Below are 25,246 nucleotides of genomic sequence, written 5' to 3'. Positions count from 1 at the left end.
CTATCTATCTATCTATCTATCTGTCTGTCTGTCTAACTGTCTGTCTATCTGTCTGTCTGTCTGTCTGTCTAACTGTCTGTCTATCTATCTGTCTGTCTGTCTGTCTGTCTGTCTAACTGTCTGTCTATCTATCTGTCCGTCTGTCTATCTGTCTATCTGTCTGTCTGTCTGTCTAACTGTCTGTCTATCTATCTGTCTGTCTGTCTATCTGACTGTCTATCTGTCTGTCTAACTGTCTATCTGACTGTCTATCTGTCTGTCTAACTGTCTATCTGTCTGTCTGTCTATCTATCTGTCTGTCCGTCTGTCTATCTGACTGTCTATCTGTCTGTCTAACTGTCTATCTGTCTGTCTATCTATCTGTCTGTCTAACTGTCTATCTGACTGTCTATCTGTCTGTCTAACTGTCTATCTGTCTGTCCGTCTGTCTATCTGACTGTCTATCTGTCTAACTGTCTATCTGTCTGTCTATCTATCTGTCTGTCCGTCTGTCTATCTGTCTGTCTATAGTCTGTCTGTTTATGCACAGTCATTCTCTGGGAAAATGAATAAAAAACTAATCAAAAATTAATTACTCCTCTAGTTCTGTACTGTCCAATGCTAAAATCCCCTCTATTCTCTATTTAGACAGAAAGTTTCCATTATTTCAGTATATTTTTTGTCATTATTTTTTTTCTTTATTTAATTTTTGACTCTTTAACTTAATTCAAACTAAAAAAAATAAAGAAACCATTATTTGAATGGATTATTATTAATAAATGTTATTCTTGTTGTTATTGATATTATTAATATTAATTTATGTAATATTATTTTTTTATTCAGACTTGACAAATAATTTTTCTTTTTTTTCATTATTCCTTTTGTTTTATTATTTTCTTTTAATTGTTATTTATTTAGTTGGTGATTTTGCTTTTATTCAGACTGGGAAATAATGGATATTTTTTGTTTTTTAAATTATTTTGACTTTTTTTCTTTATTATTAATATTATTTTGGGGGAATTTTGCTTGTATTTAGACATGGTATTTACCATTATTTCAATGTTGCTGTTTTTGTTGTTTATGTTGTTGTTTTGTGGGTTCTTACTTTTATTCAGACCAGAAAAATACCATTATTTCATTATTATGTTTTTATTTATTTTGTATTATTATTATTATTATTATTATTTTTATTATTTATTATTATTATGTAATATTTTTTATTCTGTGGGGATGTTTTTTTTGTAATTGTGAGTGAACCTACTGTAAATCAATAAAATTACTGTAAATCAATAAAATTTCATCATCATCATCATCATCGTCATATTCAGACTTGGGAATTATTTTTAATTTTTTTCATTTTTTTTTTATTGCCTTTATTCAGACTGGGAAATTTATTAATAATTATAATAAATAATAATAATATTAATATATTATTAATATATAATAATAATGTAAATTATTTTTTATTTATTTTCTTTTATTATTATTATTATTATTATTATTATTATTATTTGGTGGGATTTTGCCTGCATTCGGACCTGGTATTTACCATTATTTCATTGATATTATTGTTGTTGTTTTTGTATATATATATATATATATATATATATATATATATATATATATATATATATATATATATATGTGTGTGTGTGTGTGTGTGTGTTTTTTGTCTTCATTCATATTATGAAATTGCACAATACTGAATTCATGCAGCATGTTGAAGTATGTGAACTACCCATCAGTCTACAACTAAAAATTATCCATCTTTAATAAAGACACAAGTTCTGTGCAGACCTCTAATAACTCCACCCATTCCGTGTTTGGGTCCTTGTGTTCTGCTTGAAACATGGCTTTCTGTGCATTTGACAGCTTGAACCCAACTGTGTCCTGTAATCTTCAGTGGCGCAGGTGAAAGACACGTGTGGACTTGCCTTGAAGCAGCAGGCAGTGAATCTGAGAGCTTGTGAGATCTAACAAGGCCGTTTTTCCTGCAGACGTCGAGCTGAAGGTGTTTTGTTCCTTCGCCTGACTGAGGAGAAAACGGGATTATCTCTCTCAGGCAATAATAAACCTACGCTAATGAGTCTTCTTTTCTCTCTCTCTGTCTCTCTCCTGGAGGTAAACTCCTCTGTTCTTCAGTACAGTTATAATTTAACACTCCTGGCTCTCCACTTGGATTCCTCCAGATGTTTTCGCTTCATTAGTGCATTACTTGTTTCTTTATTATTTATTGACACGTTTTGAGACCACGTTTGCCCTCGGCTAATTCTGTATCTGTCGTCAGGTAAATTAAAAAGAGTTTGTTTTTTCTGTCGGCCCTCAACGTCCTGTTGGAGTGGGCCGCAGTGGCTCTGAGCCCATTGGTGTTGAGCCCTGCTGCGCCGGTATTGCGTGATGTCGAGCCGCAGCACTTTGATCCTGCGCAAATTTCAGGATTAGCAGCCGGATTAACGGCGCGTGTGATGGATGAAAGAGCCCGCCGCACGGGGACAGGAGACCGGATCCGCACGCGATGACCTATAACCGCACATCTGAGGGAATTTGTATGGCAACAGACGGTTTTTGGGGCTGGATGTGAGCGATTTGCATGCATAAGCAAACGAATCTTTGAAGCTACATGCCGTACAATGAGAGAGACAGAGCAGGAATTCGGTCACCCTAATCAGAGTTTAAAGACTCTGTCTCTCGAAGAAGTTTTGTGTCAGGGAAAAGTTTCCCTCTACATGTTTTAATGAAAAGGTTTTTGTCTTTCATCGTGCTTAAACAAGGGAGCGCAGAGCCTTTTATTTTTCCGCCCTTCAGCCAAGAAACTGCTTTGCCCCAGATATCAGCTGTTCGTTTGGAGTTTCTTTCATAAGACCTGTGTGCACTTTAGTCAGTGGGAATGTATGTTGTGTCCTGTGATAATGTTCAATCATGTATTTACATGTTCAACAAAACACTGTTAAGTATCAAAAATCAGCTTTTACATGATTATACTATCATTTATTTACTTGACCTTAGATGTTAGGTTTGGTTGCTAGGGTTTTTAGGGGGTTTCCAGGGTGTTCTGGGTGGTTGCTAGGGTGTTCTAGGGATTTTCCAGGGTCGTCACTAGAGTGTTGTTATGGGTGGATTCTATGGTGTTCTGAATGGTTGCTAGTGTTCTATGGAGTTTCTAGGGTGTTTTGAATGAGTGATATAGTGTTCTATGTGGTTTCTATGGTGTTCTGAGTGTTTGCTATGGTGTTTTATGTGGTTTCTTGTACATTCTAGATTATTACTAGTTGCTAATTGCTGGGTCATCATTTGGGTGTTGGTAGGATGTTCTGGGGGTTTCTATGGTGTGTTGAATGGTTGCTAGTTGCTACTGTTCTATGGAGTTTCGAATGAGTGATATGGTGTTCTAGAGGGTTTCTAGGGTGTTTTATGTGGTTGCTATGGTGTTCTGAGTGTTTGCTATGGTGTTCTAGGGTGTTTCTAGTACATTCTAGATGATTGCTAGGTGTTCCGGGTCATCACTATGGTGTTGGTTGGAAGTTCTTTGGGTTTCTAGGGTGTTCTGAATGGTTACTACTTTTTGTATGGAGGTTATAGGGTGTTTTGAATTATATAGATATGGTGTTCTAGGGGGTTTCTAGGGTGTTCTATGTGGTTTCTATGGCGTTCTAATGGGCTTCTATGGCGTTTTGTGGTTTCTAGAGTGTTCTGAGGGGCTTCTAGTGTGTTCTATGCAGTTTCTGTTGTGTTCTAAGTGGTTTCTATGGCATTTTGTGGTTTTTAGTGTGTTCTATGTGGTTACTATGGTGTTCTATGTGGTTTCTGTGGTATTTTGTGGTTTCTTGGGTGTTCTGTGAGGTTTCTAGTGTGTTCTATGCAGTTTCTGTTGTGTTCTAAGGGTGGTTCTGTGGCGCTTTGTGGTTTTTATTGTGTTCTATGTGGTTACTAGTGTGTTCCATGTAGTTTCTATGGTGTTTTGTGGTTTCTAGAGTGTTCTGTGAGGTTTCTAGTGTGTTCCATGTGGTTTCTATGGTGTTTTGGGGTTTCTAGACTGTTCTGTGAGGTTTCTAGTGTGTTCTATGAAGTTTCTGTTGTGTTCTAAGGGGTTTCTATGGCGCTTTGTGGGTTTTAGTGTGTTCTATGTGGTTACTATGGTGTTCTAAGGGGTTTATATGGTGTTTTGTGGTTTCTAGAGTGTTCTGTGAGGTTTCTAGTGTGTTCCATGTGGTTTCTATGGTGTTTTGTGGTTTCTAGAGTGTTCTGTGAGGTTTCTAGTGTGTTCCATGTGGTTTCTATTGTGTTTTGTGGTTTCTAGAGTGTTCTGTGAGGTTTCTAGTGTGTTCTATGCAGTTTCTGTTGTGTTCTAAGGGGTTTCTATGGCGCTTTGTGGGTTTTAGTGTGTTCTATGTGGTTACTAGTGTGTTCTATGTGGTTTCTATGGTGTTTTGTGGTTTTTAGTGTGTTCTATGTAGTTTCTATGGTGTTCTAAAGGGTTTCTGTGGTTTCTTGGATGTTATGTGACTTTGCCAGTGTGTATTATCCAGTTTAGGGCTTTTTTGTGGTTTGTTCTAGATGATTGCTAGGGTACTTTGGGTCATCACTAGAGTGCTGGTAGGATTCTATGTGGTTTCTATGGTGTTCTGAGTGTTTGCTATGGTGTTTTAAGGGGTTTCTAGTATGTTCTGGATGATTTCTTTATAGGGTGTTCTGAATAGTTGCTACTGTTATGGAGTTTATAGGGTGTTTTGAATGAGTGATATAGTGTTCTAGGGGGTTTCTAGGGTATTCTATGTAGGTGCAAGGGTGTTTAAATGGGTTTCTATGGCATTTTGTGGTTTCTAATGTTTTCTTTGAGGTTTCTAGTGTCTCCAGTGTGGTTTTTAGGGAGTTATGTGAGGTTGCCAGTGTGTATTATCGGGTTTCTAGGGCGTTTTGCGGTTTCTAGTGTGTTCTGTGTGGTTGCTAGGGGGTTTCTGGTTAGGACAAAAACTCTGGTAACATTTAAACAATATCTTTCTCATGTCGTGTTGTCACGTCAAGTCTGATTAGGACATGGTGTAAGAGATTTTTTTTTAGCTGTTTGATTGTCCACCAAGTGGAAATAGCATGGCTTGTGCTATCATTCATGTTCATGGAACACGCCCTAAGTATGAGCAACCGTATAAGTGTTTGTCGTAGCAAGCACTACTAATTGACCTCACCTTTATACTTGCTTAACCACGAAATTCAACACTCCAACAAATTAGCATCTGAATTCTGTGTTTCGTCATTTGCCTTAATTGAGACAGACGGCTAAGTTTCCTCCAAGGCTGCTCTCCGCGCTGATGACCATAACAGAATTAATGGACGCAGGCCAGTGTGTCTTGACCTTCTGTCCTGCATTACGAACACACATGTCAGGGTAATTGGATCCCTGAAGATATATGTGTGATTCTTAAGCGAAGTCTCTGTCGCTGATCTATACGTCCACGTCCCATTTCCTTTGTGTCCATGAGCTCAGTATTGAGTTAGAGCTGCTGAAATGTCCTTTCAGGTCTAGCGCTGTCAGTAAATGCAGTCATTTATCTTCCTAGATTAGAGGTTAAATATTATATGATTCCTTTCAAGCACCTGCAGGCAGATGCATTGAGATGGTCTTTGCTCCTATAGTGCTCCTAAACCCAATCCCAAAGTAAATCTCTGAGCAAAATTGGATTGCTCAGAGATTGCTCTTTCATAGCTCAGGAAAGTTGATGGAGTTTTAATTTCAGCATCAACTTTGTCTTGATGTTTCTTGAACATGCATAAAACAACTGTTGACAGAAAGAGTAGATAGAGAAGATGTGGATGACAGCTCAGATCATTTGGTTTTGGGAGACTTTGATGAGTTTATATTAAACTGAATTTTGATTGGAGACTTCAAATCTGAGTGCAAAGAAATTGATGATCTTGTCTAAAACTTTAGAGGAGACTTGTGAGATTTCTAGGGTCTTTTTCTCAGGGTCTGTCTTCTACAGGGTCAGTCACACTTTTGGACACAAGAAAAAAGTCTCATTTATTGCTCCATTTAATCTCTTAACTTTCTGAGACAAACAGTTGAGATATTGGAGATTGTATTTGTGATTTTTCTCTCCTACAGGGTCAATCACACTTCAGACAGAAGCAAAAGTCTCCATTTCCTTTCCATTTAGTCTTATTTTTCTCTCCTATAGGGTCACACTTTCACTCCCAAGCCTCCATTTGGTCTCCATTTAAACTCATTGCTGTTTAGGAGAAACAACTGAGATGTTACATAGACGTCATTTGCGATTCTTTTTTTCAAACCAAGCAAAAGTCTAAATTTTCTGTCCATTTAAGCTCTTTGCTGCTTAAGAGAAACAATTGAGACATTAAAAAAGTGTGTTATTGTTCCCTACAGAATCAATCAAGCTTCACTCAAAAAAATGATTCTAGCTGCTTGTTCAGTTTATTTAAATAAAATAAGCTGAACCAACACAAATCTTTAGTTTTTTACTTAATTGGCATTTGCACTCAATTGTATTATGTTAAATGAAATTAAATTTGCAAAATGTTAGGTTAACCTAAACCATTTGTGTTGGGACGACATGAATCATTTATGTTGCATTGATTGAAACTGGGCAGTGGATTTCTAGTTCCCAGCATGCTTTGCGTAGGGAAAGATCAGGACAGTAAATGTTGAACTTAAGTGCTGTTTAATGTGTTTTTTAGTAAAGGGAAATACCTTTTAAAGTTTGATGTTCAGTTATATTTGACATTTAAAAGAGTTTATGTTATGTCAATTTTTTTGAGGTTACCATTATGCTGAAGTGTAGACCTTGTGGTTAGGCTCTGGGTGGATACATGAAATAAATCTATGTTGTTCTCAACAAGCTTTAATTATGCTAAAGCCAGTGATGAGAAGTTCTTTACCTGATCATTACTTGCATGCTATAAATGTTATTTAGCATATGAAAAAGTGTTATTTTAGTTTAGTTTTTATAGAAATATAAATAAATTAGTTTGAAGGCCAGCACATAATTTACACTGTCTACATATGGTCATCAGCTTTATCCCTCTCAACGGTCATGAAACATGTATGTCTGTGCACAACAGCTACTCACAACCTAAGCACAAGCGCACATCTTCACCACGATGGTAACAAAAATAAATAAATAAATAAATTATACGCTACAAACTCTTTTAAATGTTCAAAATAACTAAACATTAAACACTTAAACACTAACAGGTCTTTCCATTTCTTTAAAAACGCAGAAAACTTGAGCAACTCTGCACAAGGGCACCAGTCTGAATTGCAATAGCACTGGTTGGATCAACAAGAATTAATTATGTTCAGGAAACATTCACAGAATATGTCAAATGAAACTGGTGTGATCTCATTCAATTAGGATGAATTTTACTCATCAGTACAATTAACCTAGCTTAAGTTCAAATAAATCAGTTCAACTGTGTGGAAATAGGTGTCATAATTGAATTAAGTTAGACCAACAAGTTATTTTTTTGAGTGTTGCAAACACATTCAGAAGTCGATTTTACTGTCTAGGAGAAACAATTGAGACATTGCAGAGATCTGATTTATTGGTGATTGGTCAACCTTTGGAATCTATCTACACCTGAGTTATACCTAAACTACTGCTGAAACAAATCATACAAGAGCAAAAACGTCCTTAGGACAAAGTAAAAGAATAACAAACCACTTCCCGAAAAGAGGGCAAACAACGCAAACCAATTTAAGCCACCATTCCAAATTAAAAAGAATTGTTTAAGGGTATGAACTAAAAAGGGCAGATGCATTTACGTGAAGAAATGGAATTTGTAATAAATGAGCTTCGTGATCAGCAGGGAGAAGGGAAAAAAGATGAAAACTGCCAATAGAAGGGCAGGGGTTTTTATGTAAATGAATGTGAGAGCTGAAATTAACTCAACCCTCAGGGTGAGTGCGTTATCACTTCGCAGCGTCGATGGAACTCCAGGGAATGGCAGGTTAACATCATAAAACAGCCGCCCAGGTTCTGACCAATTCTGACTTTATAACACGCAATTGCGACTTTCTATAATGCAATTCTGACTTTTTTCTCAGAATTGCTATTTATTTCTCGCAATTCTGACTTTTTAACTCACAATTGCGACTTAATATCATGTAATTCTGACTTTTTTCTCAGAATTGCATTTGTCACAATTCTGACTTTATAACATGCAATTGCGACTTTATATCACACTTTTTTTTTTTATTCAGTGGCAGAAACAAGCTTCCATAGGTATGTCACTGTCTTAATGAGTGAGTCATCGAGTCATTCATTCAGTAATGATGCAAATGGCTGTATTTATGAATGGTTATTGAATCATTGACTCTCACGATTCGTTCAAAGCTGCAGATTCGTTTACGAAACACCGCCGTGTGTTGCGGTTTTGCTGTGGCTTTCGTTGGAAGTAGTATTTCGTTGAAAAAATAGAGCAAACAATACTGACAATACTGTTTAAAATGTACTGTACATCACTTGATATTACCCTTTTGTTACCCAATGCCACATTTACAATCTTGTGGATATTTGGGGGAAAATTGCATTCTTGCTCGTATAATATATTATCAACATTAAAAACAAGAACTCACACGGTATGTTTTTGTATCGAAGAGGGTTTTTGAGACTTAAATCGATCTCTATGCACAGTCTCTGTCTATAGGCTATTTGTTCTTAATGCTAGTAAGTGCTAAATCCCCACTTTTACAAAGGTACATTGTCGAGAACAGATTTGCTAAGGCAGCATTATCTGCAAACAATCTATCATATGCACACTGCTTGTGTGGATGCAGTCAGTTTTGACCGCAAAAGATGAGGTCATTTGACTGGATGTCATGTATTAACGTATTTTCTGGGGGTTAGTATGATGTCTTAGTGGGTTTCTGAATGGTTTTCAGGGTTCTACCTTAGCAAGCACTACTAATTAACATCTTTATACTCACTGAGACCCCAACATCTGAGCTTTGCATTTTGTCATTTGTTCTAATTCAGACTCTTTTTACAGCAATGGCCACCTGGTTACCAGCGGTCCTACTGGTGCTACAAGTATCCGCTGCATCCTCTGAAGAGCCCATACTTGAGTTTTCCACAGACACGCCCATCAATAACGTGGCACAGGACTCTCAGACCGGGCGTGTTTACCTGGGTGCAGTCAATGCTATTTATCAATTGGACTCTTCATTGAACCTTGAGGCCAGAGCCGAAACGGGACCTAAGAAAGATGCGAGGGGTTGCACACCTCCTGTGTCTACTTGCCAGGACCTGAAAGACACCAACAACACCAATAAACTGTTGCTGGTTAATTCAGCTAACGGGTCGCTGATAGTCTGTGGGAGTTTGTACCGAGGAATCTGCTCTCTGCTCAACCTCACCAACGTCAAAGAGCAGATATACTACAGCGACAGCAAAGGGGAGCGGACTTATGCCGCCAGCACCGAAGAGCACGTTTCCGTAGTGGGCGTCATGGCCACGCTCGAAATCGACGATAAACCATTCAACGTCTTTTTGGTCGGCAAGGGCTATGGAAGCATGGACAGCTCGAAACTCATCAGCACCAGAATCGTGCAGAACTATCGCGACTGGGTCGTGTTCGAGAGCATCATCGAGGCGTCTACGGTCCAAGCAGTTCCCTTCGTGCCGAAATACCTGCACGACTTCCGATTTGCCTTCAAAAACGACGACTTCGTCTATTTCCTCTTTTCGCGCACTCTTGGTGGAACGGACAACAAGAACTTTACTTTCGTTTCACGCCTCTGCGAGAACGACAATCACTATTATTCGTACACGGAGCTTCAGCTTAGTTGCGGCCTGAAGAATCGCTACAATAAAGTCCAGGCTGCGTATTTGACAGAGCCGGGGAAAGAGCTGGCTCAGGCCATGTCCGAATCCGGAGAGTACGGGAATGTTCGGGAATGGGATAAAGTCCTGTTTGTGGTGGCTAGCTCAGAGGAAGGGGCCACTGAATCAGCTCTGTGTATGTACCCCCTTAAAAACATCAACCAGAAACTGTTGGCCATAGTTACCGCTTGCTACACGGACAACGGCAAGATTGACGACAGATTAGTTGTGGAGAGTCCCTACACATCCAGTAAAGATGAGCCATGTGTCAAACACGTTGTAAGTAGCAGCTTTTCATAACATTGATCAATGACACACAAAGTTATTTCTTTGTAGTTTAACAACTAACAATATTTAGTTTCTCAAAAGTGTATGTATAATGAGCTTCTACCAAATGTTGTAATTGTCAGTTAAAAGGACATTAAGTCCTTTTTATTTTTATTTAAAGAAAATAAATAAAAAATAAAATGGTGCGTAATTTCCAATTATTGGATTGGAATCCAATGCCTCTCAATGCCTAAGGTGGTTACGGTCCTGATTTAAACCCATCATTTACTTGGAAATAAAGGAAAGGAATTTTTTGTGCTTAACATACAGCACCCGAAGGGTAGAGGTGTACAAAATGTTCTCTCTTGCAACCTGTTTTATTTCTGTGATGCAGTGAAGGAAGATATGAGAAAAAATGTAGACATGTAAAATGTCTTGGAGTCAGAGCAAATTATATTTTCATGAAAGATTAACAAGACAATACGTCCAGAAACATATTTAAAAAGTACTTGTACATTTATTATATTTCATGTGCCTGTATGTTTAAGTGTCTGTTTCCCTTTACTCTTTGTTATCTTGCAGAAAGACATTGTGAACCAGTATAAGTGTGGAGCTGATTTTCTTCCGTCTCCATTGGCCAGTCGACAGGAGTTTGCCTTGAAGGCCAATCCTGTCTTCATCAGGCAGAACCTGCTGACCGCAGTGGCTGTGGCTGTCGAGAATGATCACACCATTGCCTTTCTGGGGCACAGTGCTGGAGAGGTGATCAAGGTGAGATAAGTTGTGTTAAATTCTAGAAACTACATTCACATGGTGCTCAAACCCTCATCTGAGGTGCCATAACCCATAGAGTCTTACTACTTTATAAGTAAGTGGGAATGTGTTCTAGATGTTCATTATTATTGTAAGAATAGCAATACAGAATGTGAACTATTCATTTAAAGGGATTGTTTACCCAATAATGAACATTCTGTCAGCTTTTACTTATCCAGATGTCGTTCCAAACCTGTATGGCTTTGTCTTCTGTGGAACAGTAATACAATGAAAGTAAATGAGGCCTGCTGCTGGTGCTGCCAAGCTTTAGAATGACAAAAATCATCATAAAACTATCAATCAATCAGTCAATGTTTATTTATAGAGCACATTTAAACACAACTGAGGATGACCAAAGTGCTTTACAATGAATAAAAGAATCACAATGAATTTAAAGGAAACAGGATAGAGAAATATTAACATGTTTAAAAAGCTGTTATAAAAGTTGTCCATATAATTCTATATTCTGGAGTCATATAAAAAATTTTTGTGAGGAAAAGATGAACATTTAAGTTATTATTGACTGAATCTTCTCCTTTGTGTGTTTATGGAAGTTCATGATGGAAGTAGCAATGTGAATGGATCTTTTGATTCAGATATATTTTAGTGAATCATTTGATGCACTTCACAAAACCACTCAAGTGATTCATTCACGGACTATGTCAGGATGTGGGAATGTGTCTGACATTAGTTCACTAGTTTTATAAGAACTATTCTGGGGTGAGTTTCCCGAAAGCATCGTTAGCCAACTATGGTCGTAAGTCCCATTGAACTCTGTTGGTAACGATGGAACTTGCGACCATAGAAACGCACCCCTGAATGATTCTTTCATGAATCAAGGTGATTCAGTTCTTGAGTTCAACTCTCTGACTCAGTGAACGTAGCTCACTGAAGGAATATATTATCAGTGAATAATAGGGCTGGGTATTGACACAAACTTCAAAATTCGATTCAATTCGATTTGATTCACTATCGATTATTTTGGATATATATCAAGATCAATACATAGCAAATTTTCTCAATGAAAATGTTTTTTTCTAGCTGACTAACAAGTTTATGGTCACTGAATATGGTTTTCTGAGGAAAATGTGACATTACGTGACATTTATTGACCATGGTTGAAACGCTGATTGAGCGATTACATGAAACATATTCAGATTTCGGTAAGTTGTACTGTATCTTTCAACGTACCTTCATGTGTTCATTCATGTTTATTTCGCGGAGGAGATAATCGGTTCACGTGCGCTTCACATTGCCACCTCTCTTGAATTGAGGCGCTACAGTGATCTGTCACGCCACATTAAACAGCGCCAAAATGGTTATTTTTTGAATTTCGTAATAAAATGGACATAGTTTGAAATCTGAGACTTTTTTTCATATCTTAAAGTAACAAAGCACAAATCTTATTGCCATTTATTGGATGGGATAAAATGTTCAGTTCATTCATCAACTGAAAACAGACTAGACTAATCGATTCTTGGGATTTGAAGAATCATTATCGGTTCATAAAAATAAGAACCGATTCAAATCGAGAAATCGATATTTTTTTACCCAGGCCTAATGAATAATGACTTACATTCTCACCAAGTTGTTGAATGACTTCAGAAGACTTGAAATATAGTGCAAAAGTCATGTTTACTGTTTTTAGGACACTTTAGTGTCTTTTTGAAACTTAGAAAAGCCTCAGTCCTCATTAATTAAAATTTTCACAGAAAAGAGCGACAAGTGCAGTGTTCAAAATTTCTCCTTTTGTGCTCCAAAAAAGAAAGTCTGACACATTCGGAACAACCTGAGGATGAGTAAATGACACAATACTCATTTTGGGGTGAACTAACCCTTTAACTAGCTTTTCCACAATGTAAAAATAACCACAAATTGACAGTCCGTAGGAGGATGCGGAACAAGAGCAGAGTGTTAGGCATTGTTTAAGAAATGTTGAGGAAACGAACATCTCTGGAAATTTGAGACAACCAATTAGTGAACCGCTTCAACCAGCTAGCTACCTGATATCACACACCTGATTTAGCAGACGCGTCACAAAGCTTTAGTTTAGGCTTTGGCAGGTGAGGGAATTCGAGGGTGAACGTGGCGAATCTCTGACAGAGGGATGAAAGAGAAAAAGATATCACTGACGAAACCCCAGACACAACTAAACACGTTAGACATTATATTAGAAATAATGAACCACTCGCTCGACTTGAGTCCAAATCTTACTCTCAAATAAAAAGGCTTTGTTAGAGCTGATTATTTGTAGGATAGACAGATAATTGAGTGATAGATGGATAAAAAGCAGTTCAGATGGAGGTTTTTGTGAATTCCCTGCGAACGAAGCCGAGGTTTTATGGTCATTACGCGGCTCGCAGGCCATTAGTTGAAGGTTTTGACACAATGTCAGGTGTGGCTCAGGTGCGTGGGACGGGCTGAGGGGGTTTTGTGTGGTCTGTAAATATGACAGATGTGTCCTGTCCTGTGCTCGACTCTTTAATTGTGGGCTTCTCTGTGTCTATTGTTCTCTCTTTACACAGGTACATTTGTCAACCAAGTCAGAGGCGTACAACCCCGGTCCGGGCTACAAAACCAGCGGCTACGTAAATAAGAACCTTTTCTTTGACAAAACCAAGGCGCACTTGTACATCACCACAGAGAAAAAGGTACGAGGCTGGAGTCATTTATCATAGACGGTGTGCTCAGTAGTAGCTCTTTGATTATCTCAACCTCAGGAAACACATGATTGCCACTATTCCAGTGCCTTTTATTGTTACGGCTCCTGTTGGTGGCAAAATATACATTATTATTTTTTAAAAGGCATCGGTATAGTGTACGTCTTGCTGAGTCTATGACCTTACATTGATGTAATTGCAGTGTTTATGAGGCGGTGATGTATTGAAATCCCTCGAGCTTTTTTGATTGTCGTTTTCTCTGTAATTTTCTGCAATTAATTCTGCTTGAACTGCTTCACATACAGACTTTATTTAGATCAGTTCATTTCAGTATAAAGTTAAGAAACTACCTCACTTTTCATGGGATTTAAAACTTTTTAAAACAGACGTCATTCGAATTTGCCTACTGAATTGTGATGTTGATTGGTCAGTACAGCGCTCCAGCTCTATTGAGTGCAGCTTTATTGAATCATTGTATTATTTTGTGTTCATGCAGATCACGAAGGTGTCCGTACAGGCCTGCCATCTGAAGACGGACTGCCAGACCTGCGTCAGTCAGAGAGATCCATACTGTGGCTGGTGTGTCCTGGAGGGAAGGTACCTGCGTTTTTAACATTCTTAAAATAGTGCTTATGTCTTCCTGGTGCTCATATGGGAGATAAAGGTTTTAACCCAGAAATAGGTCCCTATTCCTCCATTTGTATCTCCATGTATATATATATATATATATATAGAGAGAGAGAGAGAGAGAGAGAGAGAGAATTTTATGTTTTTTTTTTTTAAATATAAACTTATTTCTTATTATAAATATAAATAAATATATATAAATAATTAACCTTTTTTAAATATATATTTTAAATTTGAATTAATTAAATGTTTTTTATATAATTTTTTGGCATATATATATATATATATATATATATATATATATATATATATATATATATATATATATATATATATATATATATATATACAAATAATCTCACAATTATATATTTTATTTTTATATAATTTAATTAATTTTTTGTATGTATAATTAACCTTTGTAAAAAAATATATAAAATATGCATTGTATAATTTAATGCATTTTGGCATTTTATATATATAATATATTTATTTTATATTTTTTTATATATATATATATACAGTACAGTCCAAAAGTTTGGAACCACTAAGATTTTTAATGTTTTTAAAAGAAGTTTCGTCTGCTCACCAAGGCTACATTTATTTAATTAAAAATACAGTAAAAACAGTAATATTGTGAAATATTATTACAATTTAAAATAACTGTTTTCTATTTGAATATCTTTCACAAAGTAATTTATTCCTGTGATGGCAAAGCTGAATTTTCAGTATCATTACTCCAGTCTTCAGTGTCACATGATCCTTCAGAAATCATTCTAATATGCTGATCTGCTGCTCAAGAAACATTTAATGTGTACAATTGTACAAAATGTTTGTGTACAATTTTTTTTTTCAGGATTATTTGATGAATAGAAAGTTCAAAAGAACAGTGTTTATCTGAAATCTTATCTTTTGTAACATTTATAAATGTCTTTACTTTTGATTGATTTAATGCATCCTTGCTGAATAAAAATATTCATTTCTTTAATTTCTTTTCAAAAAAATAAAAATAAAAATTCTTACTGACCCCAAACTTTTGAACGGTAGTGTATAATGCTACAGAAGCTTTGTATTTCAGATAAATGCTGTTCTTTTGAACTTTCTATTCATCAAGGAATCCTGAAAAAAAAAGTACACAACTGTTTTCAACATTGAAAATAATCATAAATGTTTATTGAGCAGCAGATCAGCATATTAGAATGATTTCTGAAGGATCATGTGACACTGAAGACTGGAGTAACGATGCTGAAAATTCAGCTTTGCATCACAGGAATAAATTACTTTGTCAAATATATTTAAATAGTACACAGTTATTTTAAATTGTAATAATATTTCACAATATTACTGTTTTTTACTGTATTTTTAATTAAATAAATGTAGCCTTGGTGAGCAGACGAAACTTCTTTTAAAAACATTAAAAATCTTAGTGGTTCCAAACTTTTGGACTGTACTGTATATATATATATATATATATATATATATATATATATATATATATATATATATATATATATACACACTTATATATATATATATATACTGATTGAGATTATTTGTATATATATTATTTTTATATAATTTAATTACCTTTTTGTGAAATTTTTACATTTCTTGTATTGTGTGTGTGTGTGTGTGTGTGTGTGTATATATATATATATATATATATATATATATATATATAATTAAATTATTTTGTATAATATTGTGTGTGTATATGTATATTTGAACATTGAATTATTTTTATTGTATTATTTACAGAAAACAAAATTACAGTGTAAAGAACACAAGAACACAAGTGTTGTATTATAATATTGTTGTATTTAATTGCGTGAGAGGCGTTGTGTTGTAATGTGTTATCGATTGTGTAGATGCACCAGGCGATCGGAGTGCAGTCGTGCGGAGGAAAAGAACGGATGGCTGTGGAGTCCAAGCCAACAGTGTGTGAAAATCGTCTCTTTCCACCCGCCAAATCTCAGCTGCTTGAAGTCCCAGCAGGTACCAGCCTGAGTGTCGTGGACACAATTACCAGAGTCTTATTTTTAAACCAGACTGCTCAGCGCTGATTATGAGAAAAGCTGAGCATGACTCCCACACAATGAGGCCATATTGGTGAACAGACGGTGAAAACACAATGGGCGCTGATGGCACGTTTAGAATTCTGCTCTAAAGGTGCTGCTGTTGTGTTTTGCGCTTCATTGCAATATTTGATTATGGGCTGTGTGTGTTAACAGGATTCTAGCTGTTTTATTGAGAGACATGTTTAAAAGTTGTTATTTGTTCAAGAACATTCTTATGGAAGGTCGAGAATTATTCAGACAAAGTTTGGAAATGTTGTTTTGTGGAAAACCTATAAGTTCCACCTCAACACATTGAGCTTCTTTCTAAAACACGAGCAGAGCACATTTATCATCATAACGCCATACATTTTGCATTGGATTGCATGGAACACCCCCAAACCATGTGTAATGTAAAATCTATGTAATGGTTTCAAAGATCTGGGATTGAAATGAAGGATTGTTTTCTGGTTTCTGTAATATCAGCACAACTGTGTGAGTTCAGAGTTTGTAAAATGTCCCTCAGGTGGAGATAAACGTCCGATTGCTGCCGATCCTCAGAGACTCCGACCGCATCCACTGCATTTTTGGCTCTTATCGCAGCAGTGCCGTGATGGTGGACGGCCGAATCAGTTGCCGCTTACCTGAACAGCATCGTATACCCCCGACACCTGCACACCAAGGTACGTCATGAACTGTCAACAGCCTTTTAGAGGTTTACAGACTCTCTACACACTATTTACACAGTTTAATTACATATTTAATTTAGTTAGTTATTCTATTAATAATTTTAGTTATATAAAATAAGTTAAACTTATTTCATAAAGAATTATTTTTAAATATTTATTTTATTATTTTATTAATATTTTATTTATTTATTGTTTGGCTACATGTAATGTAGCAATCCAGTTTGAATCCAGAATGAAGTGGAGTTTAAAGCAGTAGTCTAAATTGAGGATATATATATATATATATATATATATATATATATATAAATAAATACAGGTGCTGGTCATATAATTAGAATATCATCAAAAAGTTGATTTATTTCACTAATTCCGCAAAAAGTGAAACTTGTATATTATATTCATTCATTACACACAGACTGATATATTTCAAATGTTTATTTCTTTTAATTTTGATGATTAAGACTGAAAACTAAGGAAAATCCCAAATTCAGTATCTCAGAAAATTAGAATATTGTGAAAAGGTTCAATATTGAAGACACCTGGTGCCACACTCTAATCAGCTAATTAACTCAAAACACCTGCAAAGGCCTTTAAATGGTCTCTCAGTCTAGTTCTGTGGCTACACAATCATGGGGAAGCCTGCTGACTTAACAGTTGTCCAAAAGACGACCATTGACACCTTGCACAAGGAGGGTAAGACACAAAAGGTCATTGCAAAAGAGGCTGGCTGTTCACAGAGCTCTGTGTCCAAGCACATTAATAGAGAGGCGAAGGGAAGGAAAAGATGTGGTAGAAAAAAGTGTACAAGCAATAGGGATAACCGCACCCTGGAGAGGATTGTGAAACAAAACCCATTCACAAAGAGTGGACTGCAGCTGGAGTCAGTGCTTCAAGAACCACTACGCACAGACGTATGCAAGACATGGGTTTCAGCTGTCGCATTCCTTGTGTCAAGCCACTCTTGAACAACAGACAGCGTCAGAAGCATCTCGCCTGGGCTAAAGACAAAAAGGACTGGACTGCTGCTGAGTGGTCCAAAGTTATGTTCTCTGATGAAAGTAAATTTTGCATTTCCTTTGGAAATCAGGGTCCCAGAGTCTGGAGGAAGAGAGGAGAGGCACACAATCCACGTTGCTTGAGGTCCAGTGTAAAGTTTCCACAGTCAGTGATGGTTTGGGGTGCCATGTCATCTGCTGGTGTTGGTCCACTGTGTTTTTCTGAGGTCCAAGGTCAACGCAGCCGTATACCAGGAAGTTTTAGAGCACTTCATGCTTCCTGCTGCTGACCAACTTTATGGAGATGCAGATTTCATTTTCCAACAGGACTTGGCACCTGCACACAGTGCCAAAGCTACCAGTACCTGGTTTAAGGACCATGGTATCCCTGTTCTTAATTGGCCAGCAAACTCACCTGACCTTAACCCAATAGAAAAACTATGGGGTATTGTGAAGAGGAAGATGCGATATGCCCAACAATGCAGAAGAGCTGAAGGCCACTATCAGAGCAACCTGGGCTCTCATAACACCTGAACAGTGCCACAGACTGATCGACTCCATGCCACGCCGCATTTCTGCAGTAATTCAGGCAAAAGGAGCCCCAACTAAGTATTGAGTGCTGTACATGCTCATACTTTTCATGTTCATACTTTTCAGTTGGCCAAGATTTCTAAAAATCCTTTCTTTGTATTGGTCTTAAGTAATATTCTAATTTTCTGAGATACTGAATTTGGGATTTTCCTTAGTTGTCAGTTATAATCATCAAAATTAAAAGAAATAAACATTTGAAATATATCAGTCTGTGTGTAATGAATGAATATAATATACAAGTTTCACTTTTTGAGTGGAATTAGTGAAATAAATCAACTTTGTGATGATATTCTAATTATATGACCAACACCTGTGTGTGCATGTGTGTGTGTGTGTATGTATATATATATATATATATATATATATATATATATATATATATATATATATATATATATATATATATATATATATATATATATATAATATTTATATATTTAACATATTTACATATACTTTTTCATTTATTGTATATTATAAATATATACATCTAAATATATAACCAAAAATTATTCAGACATTTTTGATATTTTTGATATATTTTTACTAGTGGGTGCAGGACACTATAGTTTATTTATGTAAGTGAGGATAGCAAAATAAAGTAAACTGTGACATTATTATACCCAAAAATTCTTCATACAGTGGACTACCAGTAAAACTGATAAAAATTGGGAAACAAAAATTATTCAGACACTTTGACCTGAACTCAATACGAGTTCAAATTCAGCCTGTTCCTCACGCAAAGCTTTGGAAGATAGTTCATAAATGGTGCTTTTAGTCTATTTATGTCCATCAAGGTTTCTTGAAGCAAATATGTTTCATGACCATTTTTCATCCTCTCTCTGACCCTCAGGTTGTTTTTGCTACTGTATCTTTAAGACATCTATATGCAGATGACCTTTGCTATGATTGGCTAATCTGACCCCCTGCGTCTCTGTAGATTTCGTGGCGGTTCCGGTCCGCATCTTTGTGAACGATAGCGTGGAGGTCGCGTCCAGCGAGTACAAGTTCTACAACTGTGCAGCGGCAGTCCGGAAAGCAGAAAATACACCGTACGTTTGCTGTCTCTACTTCTATTGTCAGCGAGTGTGTGTGTGTGTCTCCGCTTTATGCTGACACCACTGTGTGTATAATGAATACGAGCATCTGTAACGATGAGGTTTACTCATAAATTGTAATGCATCACTGAAGCTGGAATTGAATTTGCTTCTATAGAGACTTGCTTACGTTTTTTTTTTCCTCCAAGAGCAGGAAATTGCTTTCGTTTCTCATTCATTCATCACACATGAAAGTCGATCTCTCATCTCTTTTTTTCCCCTTCTCCTTGTGTTTTTTAAGAGCTCAGGGACATTGCTGATGAATGAGTATTATTTGAAGTGCACTGGGACTATATGCTTTTACTCCAAACATTTACACACTGATGAAAAATTTAACTAGAACTCTGATTTGAAACCTCTGCCGCCCTCTGGTTTAATCGTTCTGCATGTTTCTCCGAAGATGCACTTCCTGTGTGAGCAGCGCTTGGGGATGTCAGTGGAACATTGCGGCACACACCTGCACGGATCTGAGCGACGCAGAAACCGGCGCCAATATAATCAAACCCAGACAGGTACTGAAATGAGAGTCAAACGAGCTCACATGCACCATTTTCCTCCTCTTTACCCAGGTTAGCACACATACACTGCCCTTCCAAAGTTTGGTGTCAGTATTCTTTTTTTTATTCTTTTTTTTTTTTTTTTTGAAAGAAAGAAATTAATACTTCAATTCCACAAGGATGCATCAAATTGATCAAAAGTGACAGTAAAACATTGTTATAAAAGATTTCTATTTCAAATAAATGTTGTTCTATTGAACTTTCAATTCAAAGAATCCTGAAAAAAATGAGAAAAAAAAGTCAGCTTTCTCATCACAGGAATAAATTACATTTTAAAATATATTAAAATAAAAAAGTTATTTTAAATTGGAATAATATTTCACAGTATTTCTGTTTTTACTGTATTTTTGATCAAATAAATGCAGCCCTGGTGAATAGAAGATAATTCTTTTAAAAACATTACAAATTTTACCAATCACAAACTTTTGAAAGGCAGTGTCACCAAAACATAAAATGTATTTGAAGCATATTAAAATCAAACATTAATCTAAAAATCTAAAAATCAACATTAAATGCTGTTCATAATCATTTTACTTCCTAATTTAATGTTTTTCATATATATATATATATATACAGTACAGTCCAAAGGTTTGGAACCACTAAGATTTTTAATGTTTTTAAAAGAAGTTTTGTCTGCTCACCAAGGCTACATTTATTTAATTAAAAATACAGTAAAAAACAGTAATATTGTGAAATATTATTACAATTTAAAATAACTGTGTACTATTTAAATATATTTGACAAAGTAATTTATTCCTGTGATGCAAAGCTGAATTTTCAGCATCATTACTCCAGTCTTCAGTGTCACATGATCCTTCAGAAATCATTCTAATATGCTGATTTGCTGTTCAATAAACATTTATGATTATTTTGAATGTTGAAAACAGTTGTGTACTTTTTTTTTCAGGATTCCTTGATGAATAGAAAGTTCAAAAGAACAGCATTTATCTGAAATACAAAGCTTCTGTAGCATTATAGACTACCGTTCAAAAGTTTGGGGTCAGTAAGAATTTTTATTTTTATTTTTTTGAAAAGAAATTAAAGAAATGAATACTTTTATTCAGCAAGGATGCATTAAATCAATCAAAAGTGGCAGTAAAGACATTTATAATGTTACAAAAGATTAGATTTCAGATAAACACTGTTCTTTTGAACTTTCTATTCATCAAATAATCCTGAAAAAAAATATTGTACACAAATATTTTGTACAATTGTACACATTAAATGTTTCTTGAGCAGCAGATCAGCATATTAGAATGATTTCTGAAGGATCATGTGACACTGAAGACTGGAGTAATGATGCTGAAAATTCAGCTTTGCCATCACAGGAATAAATTACTTTGTGAAATATATTCAAAATAGAAAACAGTTATTTTAAATTGTAATAATATTTCACAATATTACTGTTTTTACTGTATTTTTAATTAAATAAATGTAGCCTTGGTGAGCAGACGAAACTTCTTTTAAAAACATTAAAAATCTTAGTGGTTCCAAACTTTTGGACTGTACTGTATATATATATTAAAAAAGTTTGTTTGTGTGTATATATATATATATATATATATATATAATATATATGTATGTGTACTGTATGTGTATACGTACATTACATATATACAAACGTTTATGTTAGATGCGATTAATCGTGATTATATATGTGGTGTGTGTGTGTATATGTATGTATATATATATATATATATATATATATATATATATATATATATATATATATTAGGGCTGTCAATCGATTAAAAATTTTAATCTAATTAATTACATACTCTGTGATTAATTAATCTAAATTAATCGCATACATAATTTTTGCTGTGAAAGTATTAAATATTTCAATTCAAATGAATCAATGCAGGGTTTTTCCTGGGTCAAAAATGGTCTTTGGTGGTGACAGACATGGTCATTCACACAAACAGTAAAAAGTGCCCTACCCACGTGATCTGTGAGCCCGATACTGACAATAAAGTACCCGTCACTCTCACTGTAATTCTTTCTTGCCCTCTTTGCAAAAAAAAAAAAAAGTAAGAGAAGATGCTTTTTTTGTTAAACTTGAAAAGTATTAAAAAGTAGCATTTAGAAGTTATATTAACTAATAATATAATTTTCTACCATATACAATTGAATGCACCTAGCTAACAACAGCTTGCTTTGTTCTGGTTTCACCTCACTCCAGTCTAAACTAACTGATTTTATAGGTAGGCCTAATTTACTACACACTGTCATTTAAATAACCTGAAAATATTGTGGATTATTAAGGCTAATTTTACTAACCACTCTTGCTAAATGGGGTAAGCACACTTATGTTCTCATTTCAGAGTTGTTCGAGTAAATGATTCATTATAGACCGTGTGGACAGATCAGTTGTTGTCATGATTCATTAAAATGAATCTGTTCAAATGAGTCATTTGGTCGCGAATTGGACATTAGCGGGCGTTGCGTGCGAATCGCGACTCGATTTGTCAACACAGAAAACACTTCACCACTGGATAGGATTTTCTTTTTGTTTACTGAAAGTGTGGTTTATGTCAGCTGCACGTGCAGGGCGCCTGTCAGAGAAGATGAGGTGACGTTCTTTTGAGCACGATTCACACCCAGCGGTTATTCAGGAAAAACATTCTCCGAATTTGCCTCATGAAACATGGATTCGGTCACTTTCAAAGTGCTCGTTAGGGAAGGGGGCAAGTAACATATAAAGGACACGCGAGACAAAAAGGCAATTTAACAGTTTATTGATACCACTGCACTCACGTGTCGCAGGCAACTGGTTGAATAAAGAATCAAATCAACTTACTGACATAAATACAATAAACAAACTAAAAAACAGACAGACAAGAACATCAAAAGAAATGCAGAAAAACACAGCTTATCAGCGACTGTTAGATGTGATTAATTGCGATTAATTGATTTGACAGCATTAGTGTGAGTGTATATAGATATTAGTGCTGCCAAATCAATTAATCACCAATAAAAGTTTGTGTTTAACTGTGTGTGTATATTATTATATTTATATGTATGTGTATACACAAACTTACGTTAGATGCGATTAATCACGATTAATCGATTTGACAGCACTTAGAGAAAAGCAACAAATAGATATATAGATATATATATATATATATATATATATATATATATATATATATAGTAATCAAAACTATAAACACAAAACAACCTCTCTCTCAACCCCCTTCAAAATTGTTGTAGCAAAGTATTGCAGATGAGGAAACGTGCTAAAAATGACATGTATGAAAAGGCAGTCATCGAGTAAATGTCTTGGTGATGTATGTGTGCTATCAGTGCCATTGATTGGGCCGCTTTGATTAGTTTCATGTGATTCTCATCTTCAAGCACCAGGTCCAACTTGTCCAGACATTTTATTTATTTCTTTAAACCGTTTCTTGAAGCATAAAGCTGAATTATCGATATCCAGTGCTAGCAATTTCAGAAATGGCCTCCACACTGTTTGATATTTGCTGTTTCCTGGAACAGTCACACGTGGCTGATGAAATGGACACAAAGTAAATGACTTTACTCAGAAAGTTTTAATGTGAAACACATTCGCTGAATCAGCAAAATAACAACAGAATGAATGGAAAAAATGGATTATATGCAATTAGACACAGTCGCCAATGTCAGTGAGGATATATTAGATTTCAGCTGTAAATAAACTGTTTCATTCATGCACGTCATCATGGTTAATGAGTTTTTCAGTTTCAATGGATTCTCGTTAATTTATGTGGGATGTAAATTAAGAATTGCTCAGAAGATTGCCATAGATTAGTGTGGAATTCAGCAGACTCAACTTTCCTGTACGACAGAACAGATTTCTCCATCTTCTGTGTGTTCTAGAACAAGAGCTGCCCGCGGTTCGAGAACCCAGATCCCGTACTTATCCCAGTCGGACACAAAACACGGATCAGTTTTGAGGGCATCAACCTGGACCCGTATAAGGTGAGTTCTGCTTCCTGGCCTCCATTCTTCAAGGTCACTGGAAATAAAATAAAATAAAATAAAATAAAATAAAATAAAATAATAAAATAAAATAAAATAAAATAAAATAAAATAAAATAAAATAAAATAAAATAAAGTATTTTTGTCTTGTTTTCCAAAACGAAGTTGCATAAGATATAAAGATTAAATATGATGATTAAGTAATGTAATTACAAATAATATTATATATTATCACAAATTATATATAATTATTAATTACATGAGATATTTAAGGAAACTTACAGAATATAAATAAAATAAAGTATTATTAATTAGTATTATTAATTTAAAAGTTTAATTAATTAATTAAGCTTTTAAAATCAGCATATATTTGCTTAGAAAATGTTCTAAATTAAGATAATTAAAAGACTTTTTATTATTATTATTATTATTATTATTATTTGTTTATTTATTTTATTTTTTATTTTTTTTAAGTTTTTATATAATTAATCACACTAAACTTTTTCTGGTTTTAATATTCAATAATAATAATAATTATATATTATATTAATTATTATTTTATTATTATTATTATTTATTTATTTATTTATTTATTTTTTTATTTTGCCAGTGTATTCATAATCTGATTATAAAGTTTCCTCTAAATGAATCTGAGTCTGTCTTATGTATTTTTGTCGTTTTCCATTCTTTCCTGTCCTCCTACCTGTGAATAAATGTAAGTACAGGGTTTTTTAGATTATGTTTTGTGAATTGTGACACATCAGGGTCGTGATTTCACCATCGGCACGGAGCTGATGAAGAATGAGGAGGATGTCAAGACGGAGACGGGACCCTTCTACTCTTTCAGCGGATATGAGGTTAGTTTCAGTCTCTCTCTTTTTATCCGCATGTTGCCCAAGGCAGACTGTTGTTCCTGTACTGTAGATCTTTTTATATATAAAGCTCCTGCTAAATTATACGCAACCAATTACCAACAAAGAGAGACACTTACCTACACTTCAGTGGCTCTTGTGGGAGTTTGAGATTGTAGCTCCCCCTGTTGGAAAGTCTCCAGCCTGTTATTCATCTCTAGTCTTTAATGTAGAGGAGAGAACCGTCAGTGTCGACTCACCCTCTGATCT

General features: G+C 35.2%; 1 protein-coding gene across 6 annotated transcripts in view; it reads left to right on the top strand.

The window, feature by feature from the left end:
- plxnb2b (plexin b2b) overlaps positions 1–25,246 on the top strand; it is a 219,685-nt gene that overhangs the window by 151,713 nt on the left and 42,726 nt on the right. For all 6 annotated transcript variants that reach the window (XM_048158974.1, XM_048158977.1, XM_048158979.1 and 3 more), the window contains 10 exons: positions 8,983–10,094; positions 10,665–10,853; positions 13,421–13,546; positions 14,052–14,152; positions 16,051–16,177; positions 16,763–16,919; positions 19,452–19,563; positions 20,009–20,120; positions 24,024–24,125; positions 24,890–24,982. In XM_048158974.1, coding sequence (XP_048014931.1) covers positions 8,983–10,094; positions 10,665–10,853; positions 13,421–13,546; positions 14,052–14,152; positions 16,051–16,177; positions 16,763–16,919; positions 19,452–19,563; positions 20,009–20,120; positions 24,024–24,125; positions 24,890–24,982 — 2,231 coding nt within the window. The remainder of the gene's footprint in view (positions 1–8,982; positions 10,095–10,664; positions 10,854–13,420; positions 13,547–14,051; positions 14,153–16,050; positions 16,178–16,762; positions 16,920–19,451; positions 19,564–20,008; positions 20,121–24,023; positions 24,126–24,889; positions 24,983–25,246) is intronic.

This window comes from Megalobrama amblycephala, linkage group LG15, assembly GCF_018812025.1.
Source record: "Megalobrama amblycephala isolate DHTTF-2021 linkage group LG15, ASM1881202v1, whole genome shotgun sequence".
NCBI lineage: Eukaryota > Metazoa > Chordata > Actinopteri > Cypriniformes > Xenocyprididae > Megalobrama > Megalobrama amblycephala.
The sequence above is the reverse complement of the archived record's forward strand: the minus strand, read 5'-3'. Positions and strand labels throughout refer to the sequence as shown.